General features: G+C 42.0%; 3 protein-coding genes across 3 annotated transcripts; 2 read left to right on the top strand and 1 right to left on the bottom strand.

Moving 5' to 3' along the window:
* The first annotated feature begins 46 nt into the window (after nt 1-46).
* LOC140830513 (pentatricopeptide repeat-containing protein At1g74630-like) lies at nt 47-2,319 on the top strand. Its single transcript, XM_073193874.1, has one exon. The coding sequence runs from the start codon at nt 113-115 to the stop codon at nt 1,658-1,660; it is 1,548 nt and encodes a 515-aa protein (XP_073049975.1). The 5' UTR covers nt 47-112; the 3' UTR covers nt 1,661-2,319.
* A 2,983-nt stretch (nt 2,320-5,302) lies between these two features.
* Nucleotides 5,303-6,501, top strand: LOC140829665 (reticulon-like protein B14). Its single transcript, XM_073192968.1, has 5 exons — nt 5,303-5,423; nt 5,496-5,676; nt 5,788-5,917; nt 6,115-6,184; nt 6,304-6,501. The coding sequence occupies exons 1-5, from the start codon at nt 5,324-5,326 to the stop codon at nt 6,471-6,473; spliced, it is 651 nt and encodes a 216-aa protein (XP_073049069.1). The 5' UTR covers nt 5,303-5,323; the 3' UTR covers nt 6,474-6,501.
* Nucleotides 6,502-16,294: 9,793 nt separating this feature from the next.
* LOC140829585 (uncharacterized) lies at nt 16,295-20,671 on the bottom strand. The gene has a single exon (XM_073192898.1). It carries the CDS (start codon nt 20,669-20,671, stop codon nt 16,295-16,297), a length of 4,377 nt encoding a protein of 1,458 aa, XP_073048999.1.
* Between the last annotated feature and the right edge of the window lie 3,465 nt (nt 20,672-24,136).

Genomic DNA, 24,136 nt, shown 5'->3' with positions numbered 1-24,136 from the left:
ACAAGTTTGTACCCAAATAAGCTCGAAGAATCTCACTTGTTCGATCTTTATTAAACTAAACTTTAGAGCATTGTCGTATGGATAAAATAGGTACCGTATTGTTCTAAACCCCATGGGCACGCGGCCTGCAATTTACACGTCAACTTACATCATTAACCATAAAATCTATGAGCACGTGCGCAACAGAAAAATAAATGATGCGCGCAAATTGTTTGACCAATATTCTCACTGGACAAACACCGTCTCATGGAACTCATTGATCGGTGGCTATATCAAAGTCCATCGGGTGACGGAAGCAGCTCATTTGTTCGATGAAATGCCCCAAAGAGATATTGTCTCATGGAACACCATGCTTACTGGATTTCGTGATTCGAGAAATCCATGGAATGCATATCGCTATTTCCTCCAGATGATTAGACAACGTAATACCCCCAATGAGCTCACTCTCGCTGTACTTTTTAGCGCATTCTTGGGAACTGAATTTGACACTCTAATTCCTCAGTTACATTGTCTTGTAATCTGTTTCGGACTTAATCTTAATGTTTACCTTGGGTCTGCCTTGATGAGGGGATACATTGGTTTAGGCGACCTTGACGGTTTTGCTAGAGTGTTTGATGAGATTTTGCTGAAAGATGTGGCACCATGGAACGTATTAATTTTGGGTTATATGGAATTTGGAATGACAAATGCTGCTCGTTGCGCTTTTGACTCGATGCCCTTTAAAAATGCTTACTCTTGGAGTATTTTGATTAATGGGTATATGAAGAATAAACAATTTGATGAAGCGAAGGCAATGTTTGAGAGCCAGAGAGATAAGGATGTGGTCTCATGGACTACAATGGTGAGGGGGTGTGTCCAGTCCAAGAAGTTTTCAGACGCTCTGGATTTCTTCTATTTGATGATGAAATCAGGAGTTCGTCCCAATCATTTTACGTTTTCATGTACGCTCGATGCTTGTGCAGGTTGTTCTTCTCTTGTTTTGGGCAATCAAGTTCATGCATGTATCTTGCAGACTGGTATTCCTCTTGATGTGGTTCTGTCTACCTCCCTTGTCGACATGTACGGTAAATGTGGGGATATCCGTGCAGCATTTTGTGTATTTCGGTCGATGTCAATAAAAAATTTGGTTTCGTGGAATTCAATCATTGGAGGGTGTGCTAGGCATGGGCTTGCAGAGATGGCGTTGGTGGAATTTGAGGAGATGTTGAAGAGTGGAGTGACGCCTGATGAAATTACATTTGTCAATGTCCTGTCAGCGTGTGTTCATGGAGGACTGGTTAAAAAAGGTGAAGAGCTTTTCAACTCCATGGGAGCAGAGTATGGCATGGAAGCAGAGATGGAACATTATGCGTGCATGGTGGACTTGTATGGTAGGGCAGGTGAGTTAGAAAAGGCTGAGAAGTTGATAAAAGGGATGCCCTTTGAGCCCGATGTTATAGTTTGGGGCGCATTGCTTGGGGCCTGTGGCCTACATTCCTGTGCGGAGCTAGGTGAGACTGCAGCAGACAGAATTTTTGAGCTGGAACAGGATCATCCTGCTGTGTATTCAATGCTGTCCAAGATACGCCAGGAAAATGGGATTTATGGTGGTGTCATTTCCGAAGAGAAGATCATGCAAAAATGGCGTGCTAGAAAACAGAAGGCTGGAAGTTGGATTTAATCTCTTTCCCATCTATCATAGAAGGGATCGATTATGTTATCCTTCTCTTTGATTCACTGCTTTTGAATAATTTTGATCTCTTTATCTACGTTGCACCTAATCGATGTGACAGAGTTGAATCTTTCATTCTAAACACGTGGTGATTGAAACAAACAGGGTGAGCTTTCTGGCGGCAGAGGCATGACTGTTGGCTGGATCAGCTAGAAATGCTTACCACACTAATTACCGTGCAACCTTTCATGTTGAGCACTTATCCTGTACCACTCTTAGGAAGGGTGTATTTGCTGCTGGTGCTTCTCTAATATTATCGTCGACGATCGCTTCCACCTTGTATCACTGGGCTCATTCCAAAGCTGACACTGGTGGATGGGAAAAGCACCAAAACGAAGGACTCGGGATGACCTCTGCACATTTTGCAGCAAATCAGCATCAACGGAAGGCTAGTGATTTCGAAAAGGTCTAATTTTGCGTAATTGGATTGCTGCTAAAAATTTTGGGAATGTTTTTGTATAATATGAACTCAAATTAAAATTCACCCTTTCAGCTCAGCAATCGAGTTCTCGGTTACACATTTGAAATTATAGATTTGTGTCATATTTGGTGTGTACGACTGTAAAAAAAACCTAATATTAAGTTTTTCATGGTTTTCATCTCTCTTTTTTTCGGCATTGCTGGATTCTTGGCATCGGATATGGTTAATCCAATTCATATTTTTCTTGGAATGTCTTCAGCAAGCTCGAGCTTAACTTGATTTTTTTTTGTACATGAATCCACTTTGAGCTCGATCCGGTAGTGAATTGAATGCAACTCAGTATTGACTCATGTTTTGAACATCATGCCCGGAATATGAGCTGGGAGTCATTTATCTTAATAAATTTTAAGACAAACAAGAAAGTATAAATTGAGTATGAGTTCATGATTGGTATCAAGAGCTTATCGATTGGATGCTATTTTGGCGGCACACCATGTGTAATTGTTTCTATATTTGTTTCTTCGATGTTAATCTAAGGGGAAACTCGTTAAATTAAATAGAGGGAGAAAGTGATCTTAATATATTTGGGACGGCGAGAGATGAATTTCTGGAAAAATATAAAATTTCGAAGCTTTCGAACTTTAGGGGCGCGATCGCCTCTTGTTCGTTCCGGCCCTGATTGCCCTCCCTGGAATATTATATGCTCAAGTAGAATTCAAACATTCATGATACAATGGCAGCCTAACCTAGACAAGGAATTTGTACTTCTTGATTTTGGTTCTGCCATGCTGACAAGAAAATGTTGTCAATGCTTTGCATGGAAAGTAAACAGACACAGATTTCACTACTTCAACCACATATTAAATCATCAAGTTATGACAGCAATTCTTTGTACTGATTGTGAAATTTACTAATAGTTAAAACATATATGTGTGTGTGTATTAGCAAGTGGGAAAAGGGGTGTCGCAGCAGCGTTCAACTTTCTTGGCACCAGGTGAATTGATGAACTTCTGGAGATTGGGATTGCTCATGTATTGACAGAGGCAAGGCTTCTGTTCTTTCAACTTGTCGCAGCACGTGGTGCTCGGGTTACTGGATGATATGATAACGGCTGGGCATGGGCTCAGCTGCAGCGGGTTTCATGTCACGGCAGCACTTACGAGTTCAACTTCCGCGCGAAACGTTGCAACAAGTATCGCGAGCCATGCTAATTTTGAATTTATTTCTCTTTTATGTGTGTGTTGTGTGATCATTCCGTTAACTTGGTAAAAAAAATCTGAAAAAAATATTTTATTTTTAATTAATCTTTGTGCTTTATTTAAATTGAAAAATAAGAGTTTTGCATTTCTAGACTAATTTGATTTGATCTAGTAATAAGATTAATTCCTAAACTTGGTTGACTTAATCTAATTTTGATATTTATCTCATATGATTTGTTTTTAGTATTTATTTCTAATATATAATATCTTAGATTTGAACAGAATCTTATTCCTAATAAACTCTTGTTTCCATGTTTATAAGATTTTATTCTTATGGAAAGATAATTTGGTCAAGATATGAAGATCTATATATATGGAACATTGAGAGAAGAACACGACGGCTTTGAGGGGATATTTATGCATCTGTTGGAATTTTTTGTTGAAGATACCCGACGTTCAGAGTTGAATATAATTTTCATGTTGAAGAATTTGAATGATTGATTCAAGTTTATGTCATGTTGCTGATTGGTGTTGAATACACACGAAGAACAACACTAACGCTGAGTGTTGATCAAGAATGTTCTTTTATTTGTTTTAAGCAACTTCGATTTATGCATCTTGTTTTTAGTATTAGTTTATTTTGATGCATTTTAATTTCTTGGAGTGTCAAAAAATTTGGTTTTGTTATTTTCACTGGTATTATTTTGTGTAAAAAATTTACATATTTTCCTAGTGAATTTTTGTCGTGAGGTGTTGCACAAGTGTTTGTAGATTCACAAGTATTTGAACTTATGCATAATTTATATCTAGTCTCTATTTATTTATGTTATACTTGTGTGTCAATAATTAATTTTCGCTGCATATTGTGTGCTCGTGTTGACAACACCAGAGCACAACATTAATTTATGATACACACAATATATTAATTTCTGATACACATAATATATTAATTTCATGTACGCTTATGATCAACAGCCTTATCAAAATCGAACCGGATTTGATCGAATTTTTAGGAGCTTGATTGAACCGATTTCTCACTAAAATCAAATTAACTTAACCAAATTAAAATCGGTTATTTCTTTGGCAATAAAATGAACCGATTTTTTAAATAATAAAATTAAAACTGATATATAAAATTAATAATTGAAATATCATAATAAACTACATTATTCATAAAAATGTAAAAATAAAAATAATTAGTACAATATTAAATATAAAAACATTAAACTAATATTATAAATTACATATAAAACCTAATAAACTGTTAATGAATTTTTTTTTTTACGAAAAACGAAATCGTACCGATTTAACCGATATTTTTTTAAAATTAAAATTGAAGTTTCGAAAATTCAATTTGGTTGATTAATTAGGCTAACCGCAACCGAAATAATGTTCATCCCTACCTATTATCAATTTATCATATACAGGTCTAGTTGGAAGTTCTGTAATATACGTAAAACATAAAAAAAAAAAAAATAAAAAATAAAAAATTGATAAGGTGGAAACATATAAAAAATAAGAGTATGTCTCTCGTGAGACGATCTCACGAATCTTTATCTGTAAGACGGGTCAACTCTACCGATATTCACAATAAAAGTAATACTTTTAGTATAAAAAATAATATTTTGCCAATAAGAGATCCGTCTCACAAAATACGACACGTGAGACCGTCTCACAATTGACCAACTCTAACTAGTCATATTAACCCGAGCTACCAGAGATTATTTTCTAGTACCGAAACTTAATTAATTCAGTGGTACGTGAAACCAATTTTTATTTGAAGTGATTGTTAGATGCAGTTAAATAATCTTTTTGGTGATGCCAAAGCTATTCCTTTCTTTTCGGAGTCATTACAAAGTTACTTGGCATCAAATTAAAGCCTGCTATTCCCAAAATTTATAGCTTATATAAATTACATCTATACTTTCCGAAATAGTTTGATACAAACAGTTAACGTTATTCTTTCAAGAGTGCCGAAAACTTCCAAGAAAAATGCCCGGTTCTTCGTCGGATTCTGATGACGAACTGGCTCCTCAGAGAAGATTGTTTGGTCGTGAAAAGTCCTTGCATGCCATTCTTGGAGGAGGAAAAGGTCACATTTCAGCTCCTGAGATAGAGTTATAATTACAATGAAATCTGTATTATTATTAATAATTTTCTGCAGTTGGTGACATACTACTGTGGAGAAACAAGAATTTATCAGCAGCAATACTAATGGGATTCACAGCTATATGGTTTCTATTTGAAGTGCTGGAATATAATTTTGTAACACTTTTATGTTACATCTCCATGATTTTGATGATACTCGTCTTCATCTGGTCTTCTGGAGCTGGACTAGTTCACAAGTAATATACAAATAATATCTTAATCGTATAAAGATTAATTTCACATGATCAAAAACCTACAATATGAATTATATTTCCATGTTTTTTTCCAATATCATCTATAATATCCAGGAATCCTCCGGAGCTACGAGTAATTACAATACCAGAATCCGCATTCCGATGGTCATACGCCAAAATCAACGCGACGATATTAAAACTGTACGATGTTTCGTCGGGGAAAGATTTGAAGACATTTTTAATGGTACACGATTCACTAGATAATCTTTCTACATATATTCGCTGTACCTAACGTAGTTTGAAAAATTATAAACTTTTTATTTTCATTTTTATCTGCATCATCTCACGTTTGACTCAGACTTTACGTTAAGTAAAGTTAAATTTATATATAGTGAAACAAAAACATGGATATTTGACTAATGCGATGGTTTGTCCTATCAGGCAATCACATTCCTATGGATACTGTCAGGAATCGGAAACTACTTCCGCTCCTTAAATCTTATATACACTGGTAATATGATTCAGTCGCTACTCGAAATGTGTCGCTTAAACTGCTATTTGCTCGCGGAAATTAATTTTACCATATTTTCACCTCGTCTATTTTCTTACCTTTTTTTATAAAATTTAAAGGATTTGTTTGCTTGGTAACGCTGCCGGCATTATACGAAAGATACCAACATGAGGTGGATTATCTAGCAAGTAAGGGAAATAAGGATATGAAGAAATTGTACAAGAAATTTGATGCCAAAGTTCTAAACAAGATTCCAAGACGACCTCGCAAAGAAAATAAGAGATTCTGAAGTGTGTGTTTGTGTGTGTGTGTGTGTGTGTCGTTCAATTTATGTGTAAGTGTATATATATCAACGTACGTATATAAATTCTCATTTTCAAACAAGGTAATATTTGATTAAATGTGTTGTTGGATTAATTTTTTTAGTCACTATTAGTTAAAAAAATTAGAGTGATTCTCATGTGAGACCGTCTCACGGATCTTAATTTGTGAGACGGGTCAACCCTATCCATATTCACAATAAAAAGTAATATTTTTAGCATAAAAAGTAATACTTTTTAATGGATGACCCAAATAAGATATCCGTCTCACAAATACGACCCGTGAGACCGTCTTACACAAGTTTTTGTCAAAAAATTATTATTTTAGCGTTATAAAATTGAAATTATTGTTCTAAATCTATGCTCTTTTCTTCTTCTAATCGTTATATATAAATATTACTTTTATAATTGTAAGCATCAACTTTTCCGTGAAGAAAAAAGCAAATATTTCAAAAGTGTTGTGAAAAAGTAAAAATTTATGGTAAAAAGTAAAAATCTCAAACTCTCAAAATTTATCAAACTACACACTTTATAATATTTTTCTCTCTACTCAATTGTGATTTTCTTCACAAATGAGAGATCTATTTATAGAGTTTCATTACACATAATCCAAAAATAAAATACATCATTACCTACATCATCACACACAAATTTCTAACTTTACAACTCTTATTTTCAACATTCAAATATTCAACTATTACTTTTTCAATATTCAAATATATTATTTCAACACTCCCCCTTGTGATGATGATCATGATACGATGATGTCTTCATTACGTGTTTTGTACTGCCACGTTAAAAACCTTATTTGGAAAAACTCATTGGGATAAAAACCATAGTAAGGGAAAAAGAGTGCAGTCACGTAAACTCCCCCTGATGTTGACATGAACAATTTTTCACAAATTTCGTAGATTGCGCATCACAATATTATATATGTGCTTTCTGAATATTGACGTAGGAAGTGCCTTTGTAAAGAGATCTGATGAGTTTTCACTTGATTGAATGTGACGAACATCAATACATTTATTCTTCTCAAGCTCCTTGGTGAATGCGAAGAACTTAGGAGGAATATATTTAGTTCTGTCGCTTTTTATGTATCCTTCTTTCATTTGAGCAACACATGCAGCATTATCTTCATATATGATTCGATCCGGATGAAATGGATGAGCAGGGTCGGGTGCTCCACCGGATCAAATTATTAATTTATAGTGTTGTTTAGGAAATTGAACAAGGTAAATGGCTTCCACTGTGACCTGCAAACAATGAAAGGAACTCGTGAATGGGCGCCGGAAGGGTGTCCGGCGTGACCACTCCGATGCTTAAGTCAGCAGGGTTGTCAAGGAAGAAAACTTGAGTAAATATGTATGAATGCTCGCGAATGAAGAGATTCTAGGCCTCTAAATGACAACCATACCTGCTATTTGTAGGAGGGAAGGCTAGGGTTACCTTGATACGCGTGCTCACCTACTACTTGTACCCTCGAACGCTGACTGCCTGTCTGGTCCCTTTCTTCCCGATAGCTTCATGGGTACTCCAAGGATAAGGGACGTTGACTGCATGTCCAGTCCCTTTCTTCTCAATAGCTGCATGGGTACTCCAAGAATAAAGGATGTTGACTGCATATCCAGTCTCTTTCTTCTCAATATTTTCGGGGATACGTTCAGACTAAAGGACGTTGACTCTCCGCCCGGTCCCTTTCTTCCCTATAATCTATAAGATCCTCTAAGGAAGTTATTGGGGTATTGAGCCATCGGCTTTAACATGAGAACCCGGGTCCTAGTTAATCATCTCGGGTCATGTAGGAAATACCCGGCCCCTTGGTTCTCACACGAGCCATGCCATGAGACTTCCCGGGTCATTCATGACCCGGGCCCTTTCAAGGGTATCACCACCCATCCCTAAAATAGTCGGGCTAGAGTCTTACTCGCTGTCCCGATTAGTCTACAGTAATCTGCGGCGAATAACAGCATCGAAGCCTTTAGATATCCCAGAGATGGGACTAGGTGCCGAGGCCTCATGTCTCTCGGGCTTACCAGAATAATTTGTTACCTCGCTTACCTGGATGTTCCGATTGTTATGATGACAGGAGTCAGCCTCAATTCCTTCCTGGAGACGCTTCGTATTTCGGAAATGGATAAGTCTGACACCTTGAGAATCGCGTATGTCTTTTCGTCTTCTGATGACTAGTACTATAGCATCTCGATATTCGTAATAACCTCTTCGCCTACCTCAATAATAAATGCTACGTGCTTATAAATACAGGAAGGCAATGGGAGGTAAGAAATAACACCTTCGATATGGCAAGCTCGAGTGAATCCACGGTCTGCAGTGGCATATACGTCCCAGCGCCCAACACACTGCATCCTCATCTGGAGGACCTGAAGAGGACCATTGAAGAGTTGGTCCTGTCGAAGGTAATGTCTACTTGGTATAAGATCCAAGATCTTAATACCACGTTCCAGGAGGGATTGGCCTTCACTCGGGCACAAAGAGCGGTGTCGAGGAGGTATAAACGAGAGCTTGAAGTAAACCATGTTGCAGAGCTAGCTACTGATGAAGTCCTACTTCATGCGATGTTGCTGAAGGAATGGCGTCAACTGGAAAAAATTTCATCTTCTGAGTCCTTCAACATCATCCAGCTTCCTGAATTAACCCACTGGATCCACGAGTGGCAGGATTTCGTAGGTGTACTAATAATCGGTGCTAGGCATGAGCGATTCCTTTATTAATAAAATTTATTTATTTGTTCCATTTTCTTCTTCGCACGTTAATCAATGATGAGCCGAAGACCAAAAATCTCACCTACTTTAAATAAAGTATTAGAGCTCTGTTTGGAATAAAATGTCGGGGCCTTGAATTTCCCGGATCCGAATAAATTGCTATCCAACTTCCCTGGATGTCCTGATCATTATGATGAAAGGTGTCAGCATTAATTCTTGTCTGAAAAGGCTTAGTATTTCAGGAAATGAATAAGTCTGACATTTCGATAATTGCGCACGTCTTTTCATTTTCCGGCACAATTTCCGAGTATGCATCCTAACCCTTTACACATGCGTAGATCAACGGTGGTTTTTATCCCCTTGCCTCTATAAATAATCATCCGCTTTCCTTGCAATCACTCCAACAACCACTATCTTCCAAAAAGAAAAGCAATGGCCGACGCAAGCAGTTCAAGAGTTCCAGATATGTCCGAGGAATTCATGGACATGGCTGCGGAAAAACACAAGGCCGCCATAGAAGATGAGGTCTTCGAAAAGATCCTTGTCTTCTGGGAGGCATTGCAAGGATTACAACTGCTCTACAGCTGGGGCGAAGCTACCACTCCCGAGCTGACGGCGAAGTTGAAGAAATACCGGGAATACCTAAACATTCCCGAGACATCGGATCCTTTCGAAGAGGATCGTATCTATGAACTGATGCTCCGTAAGGAGAGGAGCATTTTGAATAACATCACTAACACCAAGAGCTACGCAGGGGGGGCTACCCGAGAAGTAAGGCGTTGTATGTATCTGTGGAAAGCCCGTGTAGAGGAGGAGTATTTTGCTGTAATGCGCAATAATTCCTTCAAATAAAATCTTATTTGAGTTTACTGTCTCTGTATTACTTGATTTAATGCCTACTCCCCGAGCTACATAACTCAACTAACAAGATTAACTAATAATACGTAACAACCGGGGACGTAAGGGTTTCGTATCACCCACAAATATGATGCTCGAGCTTCGCATCTCCCGGATTTTGGATGGAATGCCGGGGCATCATCCTTTCAAGTCTTATGAAAAAAGACCGGGGGGTGCGATATCCCGGGCGTAAAAACGTTGCTTCATACTAATTGATGCGTTCATGACACGCGTCTTTCCCACCTAACTGTCACCACCGTTTAGCGTTATGAGAATGATTATTTCTGATACCTTAATAGGTTCGACTCAAGTATATCCGCCGGACTTAAAAACAACATGCCGGGGCGCTGAACTTCCCGGGTTTAAAATAATTTGCCGGGGTCTTAAACCGCCCGGGTTGCCAACCAGCATGACCGAGTCCCAAACTTGTAATCCTAGAAAAGGAATAAACCGGGAAATTAAAATCTTTAGGTTTGCTGATGCGGTGTCGCGATGATATGCATGTTACTAAACTCCTGTCAAGCGCTAAACGTTCCGTATTCCAAGACACATCAGATTTGCCGTTTGGATAACCGCTCAGACCCTCCACCTGCCCCGCACAATTTACGAAGGGCATCCTGATCGTACACATGTCTAGATTCGACGGTTTTAATCAACTCTTACCTTTGACTCATAGAGGGGACGATTCGGCTGGCTGAGACTCTTGTACTTCCTCCACATTTAAAGACGTTCACCTATAAATAAGAGGGGATAGATGCAAAGTGACCCTCAATTCAAAATGTCGAATTCAAGCGGTTCCAGTGCCTGCAGTAGTACACATGTCCTGGTGACCCCGGAGATGCGTCCTCATGTGGAGGAACTGAAGAGGGAAATTGAGGAACACATATGGGTGAAGGTCATGGCCGTGCGGGACAAGGCTCATGACTTGGATTATACCTACCGCAATCGTTTGACCACTACTCGAGCGCAAAGAGCCAGAGCGAGGAAGTATATCCGAGAATTCGTAGTAGACCGGGTGACCGATCTGGTTGATGATGAAGTTCTGCTGCATATGATGCTGTGGAAAGAGTGGCATGCCCTGAACAAGATAATGAAGAATGAATCCTTCATCAACCTCCGCATTCATGAATTAACTAATTGGATAACGGAGTGGCAGGATTCTGTATCTAACATAATGGATCCCATAACTTTTCGCCGCTATTTTGTGTAATAGAAATTTTATCGACTTCTATTGCTTTATTACTCTTCTGCAAATAAATCTTGTGCGAATTTATGCGGACCGAATCAATATACTTACAGTTATGTGTAATAACCCGATCTTTTTTTTTTAAAACTGAAAACCGCCCTTGTGACATTCCTGATCAAAATATGATTCCCGGACCTGGCACCCCCTGAACTTAAAATATAATCTCGGGCTATCGAACCTTTTGACTGTAACAAGATGTCGGGGTCTCGGACTATTCGGACTTAGAAATCCCCATCCCGGGTCTCTAGGTTCCCGAGCTATGAAACAAACTTGCCGGGTTCTCCCAAACCTCCCGGCCTACCCACACAGCATTATAATGACACGTGTTCATCTATCCCAACGGCTAGTAATGTTTCGTATTCCGAGGAGATAAGCCATCATGACATCTCAATCTGTGTATCTGTCTTTTCGTTCTGCCCGTCGTGAATTTCGAGGCGCATCGAAACCGCACACGTGTTCACTCAATCGACGGTCCCGATCATTCCCCATCTCCTATATATAGCGACCCTAGGTTTCTCGAATATTACTCTCAAATCATCCCTCTCGGCGAAGCCCTTGCAAATTCTTTACTCGCAGTTTTCAGGTGCTCCAAGTTTTCCCATTCCGACGATCTTCCACCGCACTTGTAAGTTTTATCTTTTTATCATGTCTAATTCCACTTCTTCCACTTCTGGTGCTAACGTACGAGGTTCACCGGAATACGAATCCACTGCCTTCCGTTCTGATTCCTCTCCTGCCCCTACTTCTCGTCGCCCTTCTACCCAGACTGTCCAGAAACCTATAAGCTTAAAACCCCAACCTTCTTCGAGACCTTCTAAACCTTCTTCTTCGGGCATATCCCGGATCCCCAAAAAAGATAAGGGTAAGGGTAAAGCCCGGGTACCTGACCAACCTTCAGCCGACCTCCCAGAGATTCCCTGGTTTTCTTCTCTGCCAAGCTCCTTGCGTCCAGGAGCAGAGGAAGAACTTCGAACCCTGGGGGTCATTCCTTCTTCCTACCCTATTCTCATACCCAAGTCCTCTGACCGGGCTGATCAACCCCCTCGGGTTATATTACTTTCTTCCGGGACCAGCTTCGAAATGGTCTCCGATTTCCTATTCCCTCATTTTATATCGAGGTTGCCAAATTCTTTGGTGTACCTCTTAATCAATTCCATCCCAATTCTTTCCGGATTATGGCTTCGGTTTTTGTCCTCTTCCGAATGCATGACCTGGTAATGAATTCCAAAGTTCTTCATTACTTTTTTATTTGTAGATTAGGTGATAATGCTTTTTCCTTTTTCGCTCGGCTTAATGCCCGCTTCCTTGATGATATCCCCTCCTCTCAAAGGGATGGAAAGGCAGATATTTTTTTATCAAACTTTCGGCTAGTCTCGATTGTCCGACCGGGTTCATTCCTTCTCTTCCTCGTCAGCCAGAGCTTCCCCAAGCATATAAATTTGAGGAGTTTTATATCCGAAGCTAGCCTTGGTGGAGGGTCAAAAGTTTTCTTCCTCCACCCTTATAACCCAAGAGCATCTGGCCACCTATCACCTAAGTAACCGGGCTGAAGATCCGATTGACCGAGTAGTCGACGAAGTTGCTGGCTCGGGCCTTCAGCCCGGTAATTCTCATTTACCTGTTATGCCATCGTCTCCTTTATTGATATTTGCACGTGGATTCTAACCTCCTTTGCCTTATATGCAGATTTAATGGAGGAGGCTTTTGCTAGGAAATGGGCAGCCGAAAAGGCAGCCAAGGAAAGGAGGATGGCGGCTCGGAAGGCTGCAGCAGAAAAAAGGGCTGCGGAGGTGGCAGCTCGGACAAAGAAGGCGGCCCGGGTAGAAGTTGAACAGAAGAGAGCGGCGCCTGACTCTCGGGAAGAAGAAGAGGACCTCCTGCCCCTCCGCCAGAGACAAAAAAGAGTTACGACCACCCCGGTTTTGACTCTTAGCGAAGATGACCAAGTGGGAGACCAGGCTTTCTCCCAAGCGAATCAAGCATTTTCTCTTTCGCATACTGATCAGGCGCCCCTCCAGAAGCCTTCCCAGGAATCCTCCCAGGAGCTTCTTCCAGAATCTATCCAAGGGCCCTTGCCAGGGCCCCTCCTCTCTTCGCAGCCCAGCGGGTCTGTCTTTTTCACCGAAGGAGCCTCCCGGGTCGGGGCAGACCTCCTTAAGCAAATGCTCCTTCCTACTGACCAGGCCTTCCTGAAGAGCATGCCGCCGACCCCTCGATGCCTAGATGGCTTGAACAAGCTTCTGGCTGTAAGCTTTTTTCTTCCCTTCTTTCTCTTTTTTTTTTTTTTTTATTATTACCTTGTCAACCCTGCCTTCTCTTTGAAAAATAGGGTGCACATATGTTAATGTCAGCCTATGAAGAGGTGTCCTCCTTAGCCAACCACCAGGCCCCCCAACTCCAGGTCTTCCAAGAAACGCACGAGCTTATTCAAGCGGAGCTTGCTCAGTTGAAGGGATTTCATTCAGAGACGGTGGCAACCCTTCGGGGTTCTGTGGAGTCTGCCCAGGCGGAGCTGGCCAAAGCCCGGGAGGAACTACATGAAATTCATATCAGGGAGGAAACTCTTCACAGGCATCAATCGATTCTTGATCGTAAGAACGCCTCCCTGATGGATGCCATAGAAGAACAAATGTCCCGGGCTGAAAGAGCGGAGAAGGCCCTAGCCGAGTCTGAGCGCCAGAAAGAGCAGCTACGGACTTCCTTCCTGGAATCCTCAGAATTCAAGGCGGCCGTGGAGGATCGAGCCTATCCTTTCTTTAAGACCGGCTTCAACAGATGTCTTCAACAATTCCAGGAAGCCGGGCTTATCCCCAAGGACAGGGCCAACTTTCCAGACTTCGGGTTAGCCATTGCGTCCCTTGCAGGAGCTGGGGTGGAAGATAAGGAAGAAGAATCCGGAGAGGAGGAAAAAGGGGAGAAACCTGTAGAGGAGGAAGGAGAAGAAAAAGAGCGGCCGACGGAGGAGGAAAAAGAGCCGGGCACCGGCCCTGTTGATATAGAATAGGATTGTAATTTCTTTCTTATTTTCAAGTTCATTTCCTGTTTTTCGGGCCTCTTAGTAATGCAATATTCTCTGTCCCCTTATCCTTCTTTGCAATTTTCATAAAAGCTGAGCATCTGATCTTAACATGAATAGGATATTCCTGCTTTAATAATTCTTAGAGATTTTCCAAGTGTTGAGAACTTCACTGAGATAGAAAACCCAGGCATCGGTCTTCTGTTTTTTAACTGATTATTTGTGATGTAACTATCTGAAATAAACAAAAATTTAAACCGGGGAACAGGTTCTGGGACCTTGGAATAGTCGAGGTACGGAGCCCCGAGCCAGGGTGTAATGCCCTGGGCTTATGTAGAGCTAAGGTACGGAATTTTAGGCTGGGGAACAGGTCCCGGGACTTTGGAATGGTCGAGGTACGCAGGTCCCGGGACTTTGGAATGGTCGAGGTACGGAGCCCCGAGCCAGGGTGTAATGCCCTGGGCTTATGTAGAGCTATGGTACGGAACCTTAGGACGGGGAACAGGTCCCGGGACTTTGGAATGGTCGAGGTACGGAGCCCCGAGCCAGGGTGTAATGCCCTGGGCTTATGTAGAGCTAAGGTACGGAACCTTAGGCCGGGGAACAGGTCCCGGGACTTTGGAATGGTCGAGGTACGGAGCCCCGAGCCAGGGTGTAATGCCCTGGGCTTATGTAGAGCTAAGGTACGGAACCTTAGGCCGAGGAACAGGTCCCGGGACTTTGGAATGGTCGAGGTACGGAGCCCCGAGCGAGGGTGTAATGCCTTGGGCTTATGTAGAGCTAAGGTACGGAACCTTAGGCCGGGGAACAGGTCCCGGGACTTTGGAATGGTCGAGGTACGGAGCCCCGAGCCAGGGTGTAATGCCCTGGGCTTATGTAGAGCTAAGGTACGGAACCTTAGGCCGGGGAACAGGTCCCGGGACTTTGGAATGGTCGAGGTACGGAGCCCCGAGCCAGGGTGTAATGCCTTGGGCTTATGTCTTCTCGGTTTGATGTATTAATAACTTAAAGTAGACAAAAATATGAGAAAAGCGGTCCTTTATTATTTCTTGAAAAGCGAAAATTACATCTGTGCCTCGGCTAAGTGTAATATTTCTTTAAATGAAATACATTCCAAGGTCTCTTAAGAAGTTTTCCCTGAGCATCTTCCAGATAAAAAGATCCTGAACTGACTCTCCTAATGATTTTGTAAGGCCCCTCCCACCGAGCTTCAAGTTTGCCCATATCCCCAGCCGGATTGACCTTCTTCATAACCAAGTCCCCTATCTGTAGATCTCGGACTCGGACCTTTTTGTTGTAGGATTTCATGACCCGACCTCGATATGCTTCCATCCGAATCATGGCTTGATCCCTCTTCTCTTCTAAGAGATCCAGTTCCACTGCACGGCTATCCTCATTATTGCTCGGATAAGACTCTACTCGGGCAGATGTTTGCCCAATTTCAACAGGAAGGATGGCCTCGGATCCATATACCAAGCTGAACGGAGTTTCTTGAGTCGGTGCCCGGGGAGTAGTCCTGTATGCCCATAGTACACTGGGCAGTTCTTCTACCCAGTCCTTCCCTTTGCCCTGCAGTCTGGTCTTTAAGGCTTGCACAATAATTCTGTTTACAACTTCTGTTTGACCATTGGCTTGAGGGTACGCCACAGAAGTAAAGTACTGGGTGATCTTCATTTCCCGGCACCAAGATGTTATCTCCTTTCCCTGGAATTGCCTTCCATTATCTGAGATCAATCGCCGGGGTACGCCGAAACGACAGACTATATTCTTCCATAGGAACTTTAGAACCTCCTGCTCGGTGATCTTGGCCAAGGTCTCAGCTTCTACCCACTTAGAGAAATAATCAACAGCCACCAGCAAGAATTTTTTCTGAGCTCGGGCAACCGGAAATGGACCCACTATATCCATACCCTATTGATCAAAAGGACAAGATGCCCAGATAGGCTTCATAGGAGTGGCTGGGCTGTGTTGAAAGTTGGAATGATGTTGGCATCCCTCACAAGTCCGGACTACTCGGGCGGAATCATGGTGAAGAGTCGGCCACCAGAATCCGGCTAGCATCGCTTTTCGAGCCAAAGATGTTCCTCCCAAATGCTCACCACAGCATCCTTCATGAATCTCTCGAAGAACATAAATTACTTCCTTCCCGCTTAAACACTTCAATAATGGTCCCTGGAATGATCTCCGGTATAGAACATCATTTAAGAGAACAAACCTGGGAGCTTGTCTTTTTATCTTCTGTGCTCGAGCTTTCTCCTCGGGCAATTCACCGTCTCGGATGAATTTTATCAAAGGAGCCATCCATGAATCCTCCGGCACTGTCAACATCTCTTCCTCTTCGATGGCTAAAACTACTCGGGAAATAAATAGAACTTCCCGGGTTCTGTATTCTGATAAAGAGGCGGCCATTTTCGCTAAGGCATCTGCTTCTCCATTCTCCTCTCGGGGTATTTGCTCAATACTCCAATCCATGAACACTTCTGCCTGGGCTTTGATGAGGTGCAAATACTTGAGCATCCTGTCATCCTTGACTTCATACGTACCCTTTATCTGCTGAGTGATCAACTGTAAAACGGAGTATAATATAATTCTGGTCGCTCCCATCTCCCGGGTAGCTCGGATACCGGCTAGAACAGCCTCATACTCTGCTTCATTATTCGTCACCCGGGAATCAATTTTTACTGCCAAATTAATCTTCTCTCCCGATGGGGATATTATCACCACTCCGACTCCGCATCCAGCCAGGCAAGAAGCCCCATCCACAAACACTCTCCATCTTTCTTCCTCAGCTGGTGGAATCATCTCAGATAGGAAATCGGATAAAGCCTGCGCTTTTATGGCCACCCGGGGTTTGTACTCAATATCGTATTCCCCTAATTCCACATTCCATTTAATCATCCGCCCGGACACTTCTGAATGAGTCATAATTCTTCCAAGGGGGCTGTTAGTAAGGACGATAATGGGATGTGATAGAAAATAAGGCCGCAACTTCCGAGCAGTCACAACCAAAGCCAGGGCCACCTTCTCCACTTCACTGTACCGTAGCTCAGGACCTCTCAAGGCATGACTAACATAGTAAACAGGCTTCTGGTCAGAATCTTCTTCCTTGATTAACACTGAGCTAACGGCATACTCTGTGGTGGACAAATACACAAATAATTTATCCCCGGGCTCGGGTTTTACCAGCATCGGGAGCTCAGCCAAATGATTTTTCAGATCCTGGAAAGCCTGCTCACACTTATCATCCCAGCCGAACTTCTGGGCTTTTCTGAGAACCTGAAAGAAAGGATAACTTCTGTGGGCTGACCGGGATATAAACCGAGATAAAGAGGCAATCCTCCCGGTCAACTTCTGCACTTCTTTGACAGATCGAGGAGAAGGCATACATAGCACGGATTTTACTTTTTCTTGATTGACTTCGATCCCTCGCTCTGTCACTATAAAGCCCAGGAACTTGCCACTCTTGACTCCGAAAATGCATTTAGTAGGATTGAGCTTGATTCCATAAGATGTCAAGGTGGCAAAGGTCTCTTCCAAATCAACAATAAAATCCGCCACCTCCTTTGATTTTCCCAGAATGTCATCCACATAAACCTCTAGATTTCTTCCCAGCTGCTTCTCAAAGACTTTATTCATTAAACGTTGATACGTGGCCCCTGCATTTTTCAACCCGAAAGGCATTACAACATAACAAAATGTACCTCCCGAGGTGATAAAGCTGGCCTTTTCTTGATCATTTTTTGCCAAAGGAATTTGATGATATCCCTGATAGGCATCCATGAAACTGAGCAGTTCGAAACCTGAGGTGGAATCCACCAACTGATCAATTCGGGGCAATGGGTAATGATCTTTTGGATAGGCTTTATTGAGGTCCCGGAAATCAACACACATCTTCCATTTCCCGGCGACTTTGGGTACCAGCACCACATTCGAGAGCCAGGTAGGAAATTGTATCTCCTGGATGTGGCCGGCTTGCAGCAACTCTTTCACCTGTTCATCAATAACTTTGTCTTTCTCGGGACCAAAGTGTCTCTTCTTCTGTTTGATCGGGTGAGCTCCCGGGAGAATGTTTAATTGATGCTCAGATATCAGGGGTGAAATCCCTGTTAGTTCCTGCTGGGACCAGGCAAACACATGAATATTAGTCTTTAAACATTTAAGTAAACTGACCCGGGTAGATATATTGAGGTCCCGAGCTACCCGGATCTGTTGGCCTGGTCCTATCTCCACTGCCTCATGCTCCTCTTCTGCCACAAAGTGTACTTCCCCCTCCTCCACCATCATTCCCCTTACTTCCCCCATCTTGGCTTTCTTCCCCTCCTTTCTAGACTTGCCTTGATCTGCCCGGATACCCTCCACATAACACTTTCGGGAGGAAGGCTGATCTCCACGGACCTCTCCTACTTGACTGCCCACTGGAAATTTGATCTTTTGATGGTAAGTAGATGCTACTGCCCTCAACTCATTCATGGCCGGCCTCCCCAGAATGATATTGTAAGATGAGGGGGAATCCACCACTGTGAAGGTGGTCATGACTGTTTTCTTGACATCTCGGGAGCCTAGAGTGAGTGGCAGAACAATTTCTCCCTCCGGATAAACCGCGTGTCCAGCAAAACCAAAAAGGGCAGTCTCCACAACCTCCAACTTAAACCCTTGCAAATCTATCTGTGCTAAGGCATCTTTAAAAATCACATTGACTGAACTGCCTGAATCCACAAAAACTCTCAAAATGTCGTAGTTGGCCACCCGGGCTTGGATGACCAGAGCATCGTTGTGTGGCATGTTTACTCCTTTTAGATCTTCCGGACCAAAACTGATCACGGCCTCGTTCCTCCTAGATCCTTCCACCTCCATACACTCCCGCCTACTTCTCGATTTCCTGGCTCGGTTTGAATCTCCATCAGTAGATCCTCCCGAAATCATTTTGATCAGTCCCGCCGCAGGGGAGGAAGATCTTTTCTTCTCGGGCTCCGGCTCCCTCCTCCTACCCACAGCGTTCCTCGGGCTATTTCTCGCGTTTATCCGGGTGTTAGGCATTGGTGGTCGAGGTGTCCAGAGTGGACCTCTCGACCTCTTGACCGATTGATTATATCCTTGATTGGTGGGTGGAACATAATTTCTTTTTAAGGCCTTGCAATTCTCCGTACTGTGCTGACATACCCTGTGCCTAGTACAAAATCCACTTCTCTCGGGCTGAGACAACGGGTGATCGGGAACTGGGTCCCTACTGCATTCCTGTACCTCTCTCTCCCGGATAATTTTCAGAGGCACGTGCTGGGAAAAGTGCCCTGGATTATTCCGCCTTGGTCCTCTCTCCTCGGGCTTAGATGCCCGGTCCCCTCTCTCCTTTCTGATGGCTTCCCTCTTTTGCCTCTGGGCTTCCTCCATATTAATGTATTTTTCTGCCCGAGATAACAAATCTTCAAAGTCCTCAGGCACTTTCTTTGTTAACGATTTGAAAAACTCACTCTCTTTCAAGCCTTGAGTAAAGGCAGTAGTTTTTGTCTCCACAGCACAAGTAGGCACATCCAAAGCCACTTTATTAAACCTCTTAATATACATTCTCAGACTCTCCTCCGGGCCTTGCCTTACTTCGAACAAACTGAAAGCAGTTTTCTTATACTTTTTGCTGCTACTGAAATGATGCAAGAAGATTTTCTGAAAATCGTCAAACGATTTAATACTCAATGGAGCCAACCCATCAAACCATCTTTGAGCCGAATCTACCAGCGTAGTCAGAAACACTTTACACTTGATCCTATCGGTGTAGCAATGCAACATAGCCATATTCTCGAATCTGGCCAAATGTTCCTCTGGATCTTCGTTTCCATCATACGTTCCTACTTTGGCAGACTTAAAGTTCCCGGGAAGAGGTTCCCGAATAATTGCCTCGGCAAACGGGCGTCCCTTGACAGACGCTCGAGAAGTTCCACGATTTTCCAGCTGTCCTTCCAAGACTTTCATTTTCTGTTTTAACTCCAACATCTCCTCGACTATCGTTGGTGACTTAGATCCAGCAGAGGATTCCTCCACTTCTCCCCTCTTCTCCTCCTCCCTCAATTCCTGCTGCTGCTCCTGCTCTTTTTCTAGTTCTTTCTCGAGTGGTATATCATGGTGGGAAGCTTCCCGCCTAGCCATAGCTTTCTCTACGGCTTCAATAATACGCTTATCCAACTCCGCTGGAGTCATAGTAATAAGATCAGGGGGAGCATCCTCTTGTCTTGAATGATTTGCGTCGGCTCCTTGAACCCGGGAATTATTCTGGTTAGTCTTCCTCGTGTGAGCCATATCAACGCCTTAGTCTCAATTTCCCACAGACGGCGCCAATGATTCGATCCGGATGAAATGGATGAGCAGGGTCGGGTGCTCCACCGGATCAAATCATTAATTTATAGTGTTGTTTAGGAAATTGAACAAGGTAAATGGCTTCCACTGTGACCTGCAAACAATGAAAGGAACTCGTGAATGGGCGCCGGAAGGGTGTCCGGCGTGACCACTCCGATGCTTAAGTCAGCAGGGTTGTCAAGGAAGAAAACTTGAGTAAATATGTATGAATGCTCGCGAATGAAGAGATTCTAGGCCTCTAAATGACAACCATACCTGCTATTTGTATGAGGGAAGGCTAGGGTTACCTTGATACGCGTGCTCACCTACTACTTGTACCCTCGAACGCTGACTGCCTGTCTGGTCCCTTTCTTCCCGATAGCTTCATGGGTACTCCAAGGATAAGGGACGTTGACTGCATGTCCAGTCCCTTTCTTCTCAATAGCTGCGTGGGTACTCCAAGAATAAGGGATGTTGACTGCATGTCCAGTCCCTTTCTTCTCAATATTTTCGGGGATACGTTCAGACTAAAGGACGTTGACTCTCCGCCCGGTCCCTTTTTTCCCTATAATCTATAAGATCCTCTAAGGAAGTTACTGCGGTATTGAGCCCTCGGCTTTGACATGAGAACCCGGGTCCTAGTTAATCATCTCGGGTCATGTAGGAAATACCCGGCCCCTTGGTTCTCACACGAGCCATGCCATGAGACTTCCCGGGTCATTCATGACCCGGGCCATTTCAAGGGTATCAATATAGTATCACAGGCTTCTCATCGAATGATAATCCGCATGAAATTTGGATATGTTGGGTCATTGATTTTAACCACACACATTCACGACTTGCTTCATGTAGTGCAATAATCTCGGCATGATTTGATGAAGTTGTTACGAGCGTTTGTTTCTGTGAACGCCAAGATATTGCAGTGCCTCCACGAGTAAATACATATCCAGTTTGGGAACGTGCCTTGTGTGGATCAGATAAGTATCCAGCATCAGCATAACCAATTATACTTGGATTAGCATCTTTTGAATACAAAAGTCCCAAGTCTGTCGTTCCTCGTAGATAACGGAATATATGTTTAATTCCGTTCCAGTGTCTCTTTGTTGGATATGAGCTAAATCTTGCCAACAGATTCACGGCAAAAGATATATCAGGCCTTGTACAATTTGTAAGGTACATAAGGGTACCGATGACACTTAGATATGGTACTTCTGCACCAAGAATATCTTCATCATCTTCACATGGACGGAATGGATCCTTTTCTATGTTTAATGATCTAACAACCATTGGAGTACTTAAAGGATTTGCTTTATCCATATTAAAACGTTTAAGGATCTTTTCTGTATAATTTGTCTGGTGAACAAACATTCCGCATTCTTTTTGTTCAATTTGTAAACCCAGACAATACTTGGTTTTTCCAAGATCCTTCATTTCAAATTCTTCCTTCAAGTATGATACAACTTCTTGAATTTCCTTTTTCGTTCCAATGATGTTTAAATCATCAACATATACAACAATAATTACGCATCTGGATGTTGTTTTTTTAATGAAAACACAAGGGCATATTGAATTATTCACATATCCCTTTTTCATCAAGTAATCACTTAGTCGATTATACCACATTCGACCTGATTGCTTTAACCCATATAATGATCTTTGTAATTTCACAGAATAACATTCCCTGGGTTTTGACCTTTGTGCTTCAGGCATCTTAAATCCTTCAGGGATTTTCATATATATATTACTATCAAGTGATCCATATAAGTAAGCTGTAACAACATCCATAAGACGCATTTCTAAATTTTCAGATACCGCCAAGCTAATCAAATACCGAAACGTAATTCCATCCATCACAGGAGAATACGTTTCTTCATAATCAATTCCAGGCCTTTGAGAAAAACCTTGTGCAACAAGTCGAGCTTTATATCTTACTATTTCATTTTTCTCATTTCGCTTTCGAATAAAAACCCATTTGTATCCAACAGGTTTTACACCTTCAGGTGTAAAGACTATAGGTCCAAAAACATTACGTTTATTTAGCGAATCCAATTCAACCTGGATGGCATCTTTTCATTTTATCCAATCCTGCCGATTTTTATATTCACCAAAAGATTTTTGTTCATGATCTTCGTTATCATTTATGATGTCGATTGCCACATTATAAGAAAATATATCATCAATTTCATCTATATCTTTTCGGTTCCATATTTTTCCAGTATTAATGTAATTGATAGAGATTTCATGATTCTCGTCAGTTTGTGGTTCTGACAGAACATTTTCATCATCATGTGTTTCTTCAGGAACAACATTCTCTATTTTGTGATCATCACGTGTTTCTTCAGAAACATCATTCTTTATTTTGTGATCATCGTGTTTCTCTATGGATTTTCTTTTTCGATGATTTTTATCCTTGGAACCGACTGGCCTTCCACGCTTCAGGCGTTTAATGACATCATGAGTATCTTCCATTTGTTTCTTTGGAATTTCAATTCGAGCAGGGGCATTTGCAGCATTTATATATGATTTAGTTACACCTTTTGTGTCTGCAAATGCATCTGGTATTTGATTTGCTATTCTTTGCAAGTGTACAATTTGTTGTACATCTTTTTCACATTGTTTTGTTCTTGGATCCAGATGTAACAATGATGATACATACCATGTAATTTCCTTTTCGGTATGTTTCTGTTCTCCCCCTAACATTGGGAAGATTTCCTCATTAAAATGACAATCAGCAAAACGTGCTGTGAACACGTCGCCTGTCTGAGGTTCAAGAATCGAATGATTGATGGACGATCATAACCGATATAAATTCCAACCTTTCTTTGAGGTCCCATTTTCTTTCGTTGTGGTGGTGCAATAGGCACATACACCATACATCCAAAAATTCTCAGATGAGAAATGTCTGGTTCTTTACCAAATGCAAGCTGTAATGGGGAGTATTTATGATATGCACTTGGTCTGATGCGAATTAATGAAACAACATGTAAAATTGCATGTCCCCATGTAGAAATAGGGAGCTTTGTTTTCATAATCATTGGTCTAGCAATCATTTGCAGACGTTTAACCAATGATTCAGCCAACCCATTCTGTGTATGTACATGAGCAACATGATGCTCAACAATGATTCTCATAGACATACAATAATCATTGAAAGTCTGGGAAGTAAATTCACCAGCATTATCCAGTCTAATTTTCTTGATTGTATAATCGGGAAATTGATTCCTCAATTTTATTATTTGAGCAAGTAATCTTGCAAATGCAACATTTCGAGTTGACAATAAACATACATGTGACCATCTGCTGCAGGCATCAATCAATACCATAAAGTATCTGAATGGTCCACATGGTGGATGGATTGGTCCACAAATATCATCCTGAATACGTTCAAGAAACATTGGTGATTCAGTTTGGATTTTGACTGGTGATGGT

This window comes from Primulina eburnea, chromosome 4 (assembly GCF_022965805.1).
Source record: "Primulina eburnea isolate SZY01 chromosome 4, ASM2296580v1, whole genome shotgun sequence".
Lineage (NCBI taxonomy): Eukaryota > Viridiplantae > Streptophyta > Magnoliopsida > Lamiales > Gesneriaceae > Primulina > Primulina eburnea.
Note: the sequence above shows the minus strand (reverse complement) of the source record. Positions and strands in the feature narration are given on the sequence as shown.

What these genes read in the sequence shown, in the direction of transcription:
- LOC140829665 (XM_073192968.1), top strand. Translation starts at nt 5,324, where the DNA reads ATGCCCGGTTCTTCGTCGGATTCTGATGACGAACTGGCTCCTCAGAGA. An exon ending in CATTCTTGGAGGAGGAAAAG is followed by an intron (nt 5,424 to 5,495) that starts GTCACATTTCAG and finishes AATTTTCTGCAG; the next exon opens with TTGGTGACATACTACTGTGG. An exon ending in ATTTGAAGACATTTTTAATG is followed by an intron (nt 5,918 to 6,114) that starts GTACACGATTCA and finishes TTGTCCTATCAG; the next exon opens with GCAATCACATTCCTATGGAT.
- LOC140829585 (XM_073192898.1), bottom strand. Translation starts at nt 20,671, where the DNA reads ATGGCTCACACGAGGAAGACTAACCAGAATAATTCCCGGGTTCAAGGA.
- LOC140830513 (XM_073193874.1), top strand. Translation starts at nt 113, where the DNA reads ATGGGCACGCGGCCTGCAATTTACACGTCAACTTACATCATTAACCAT.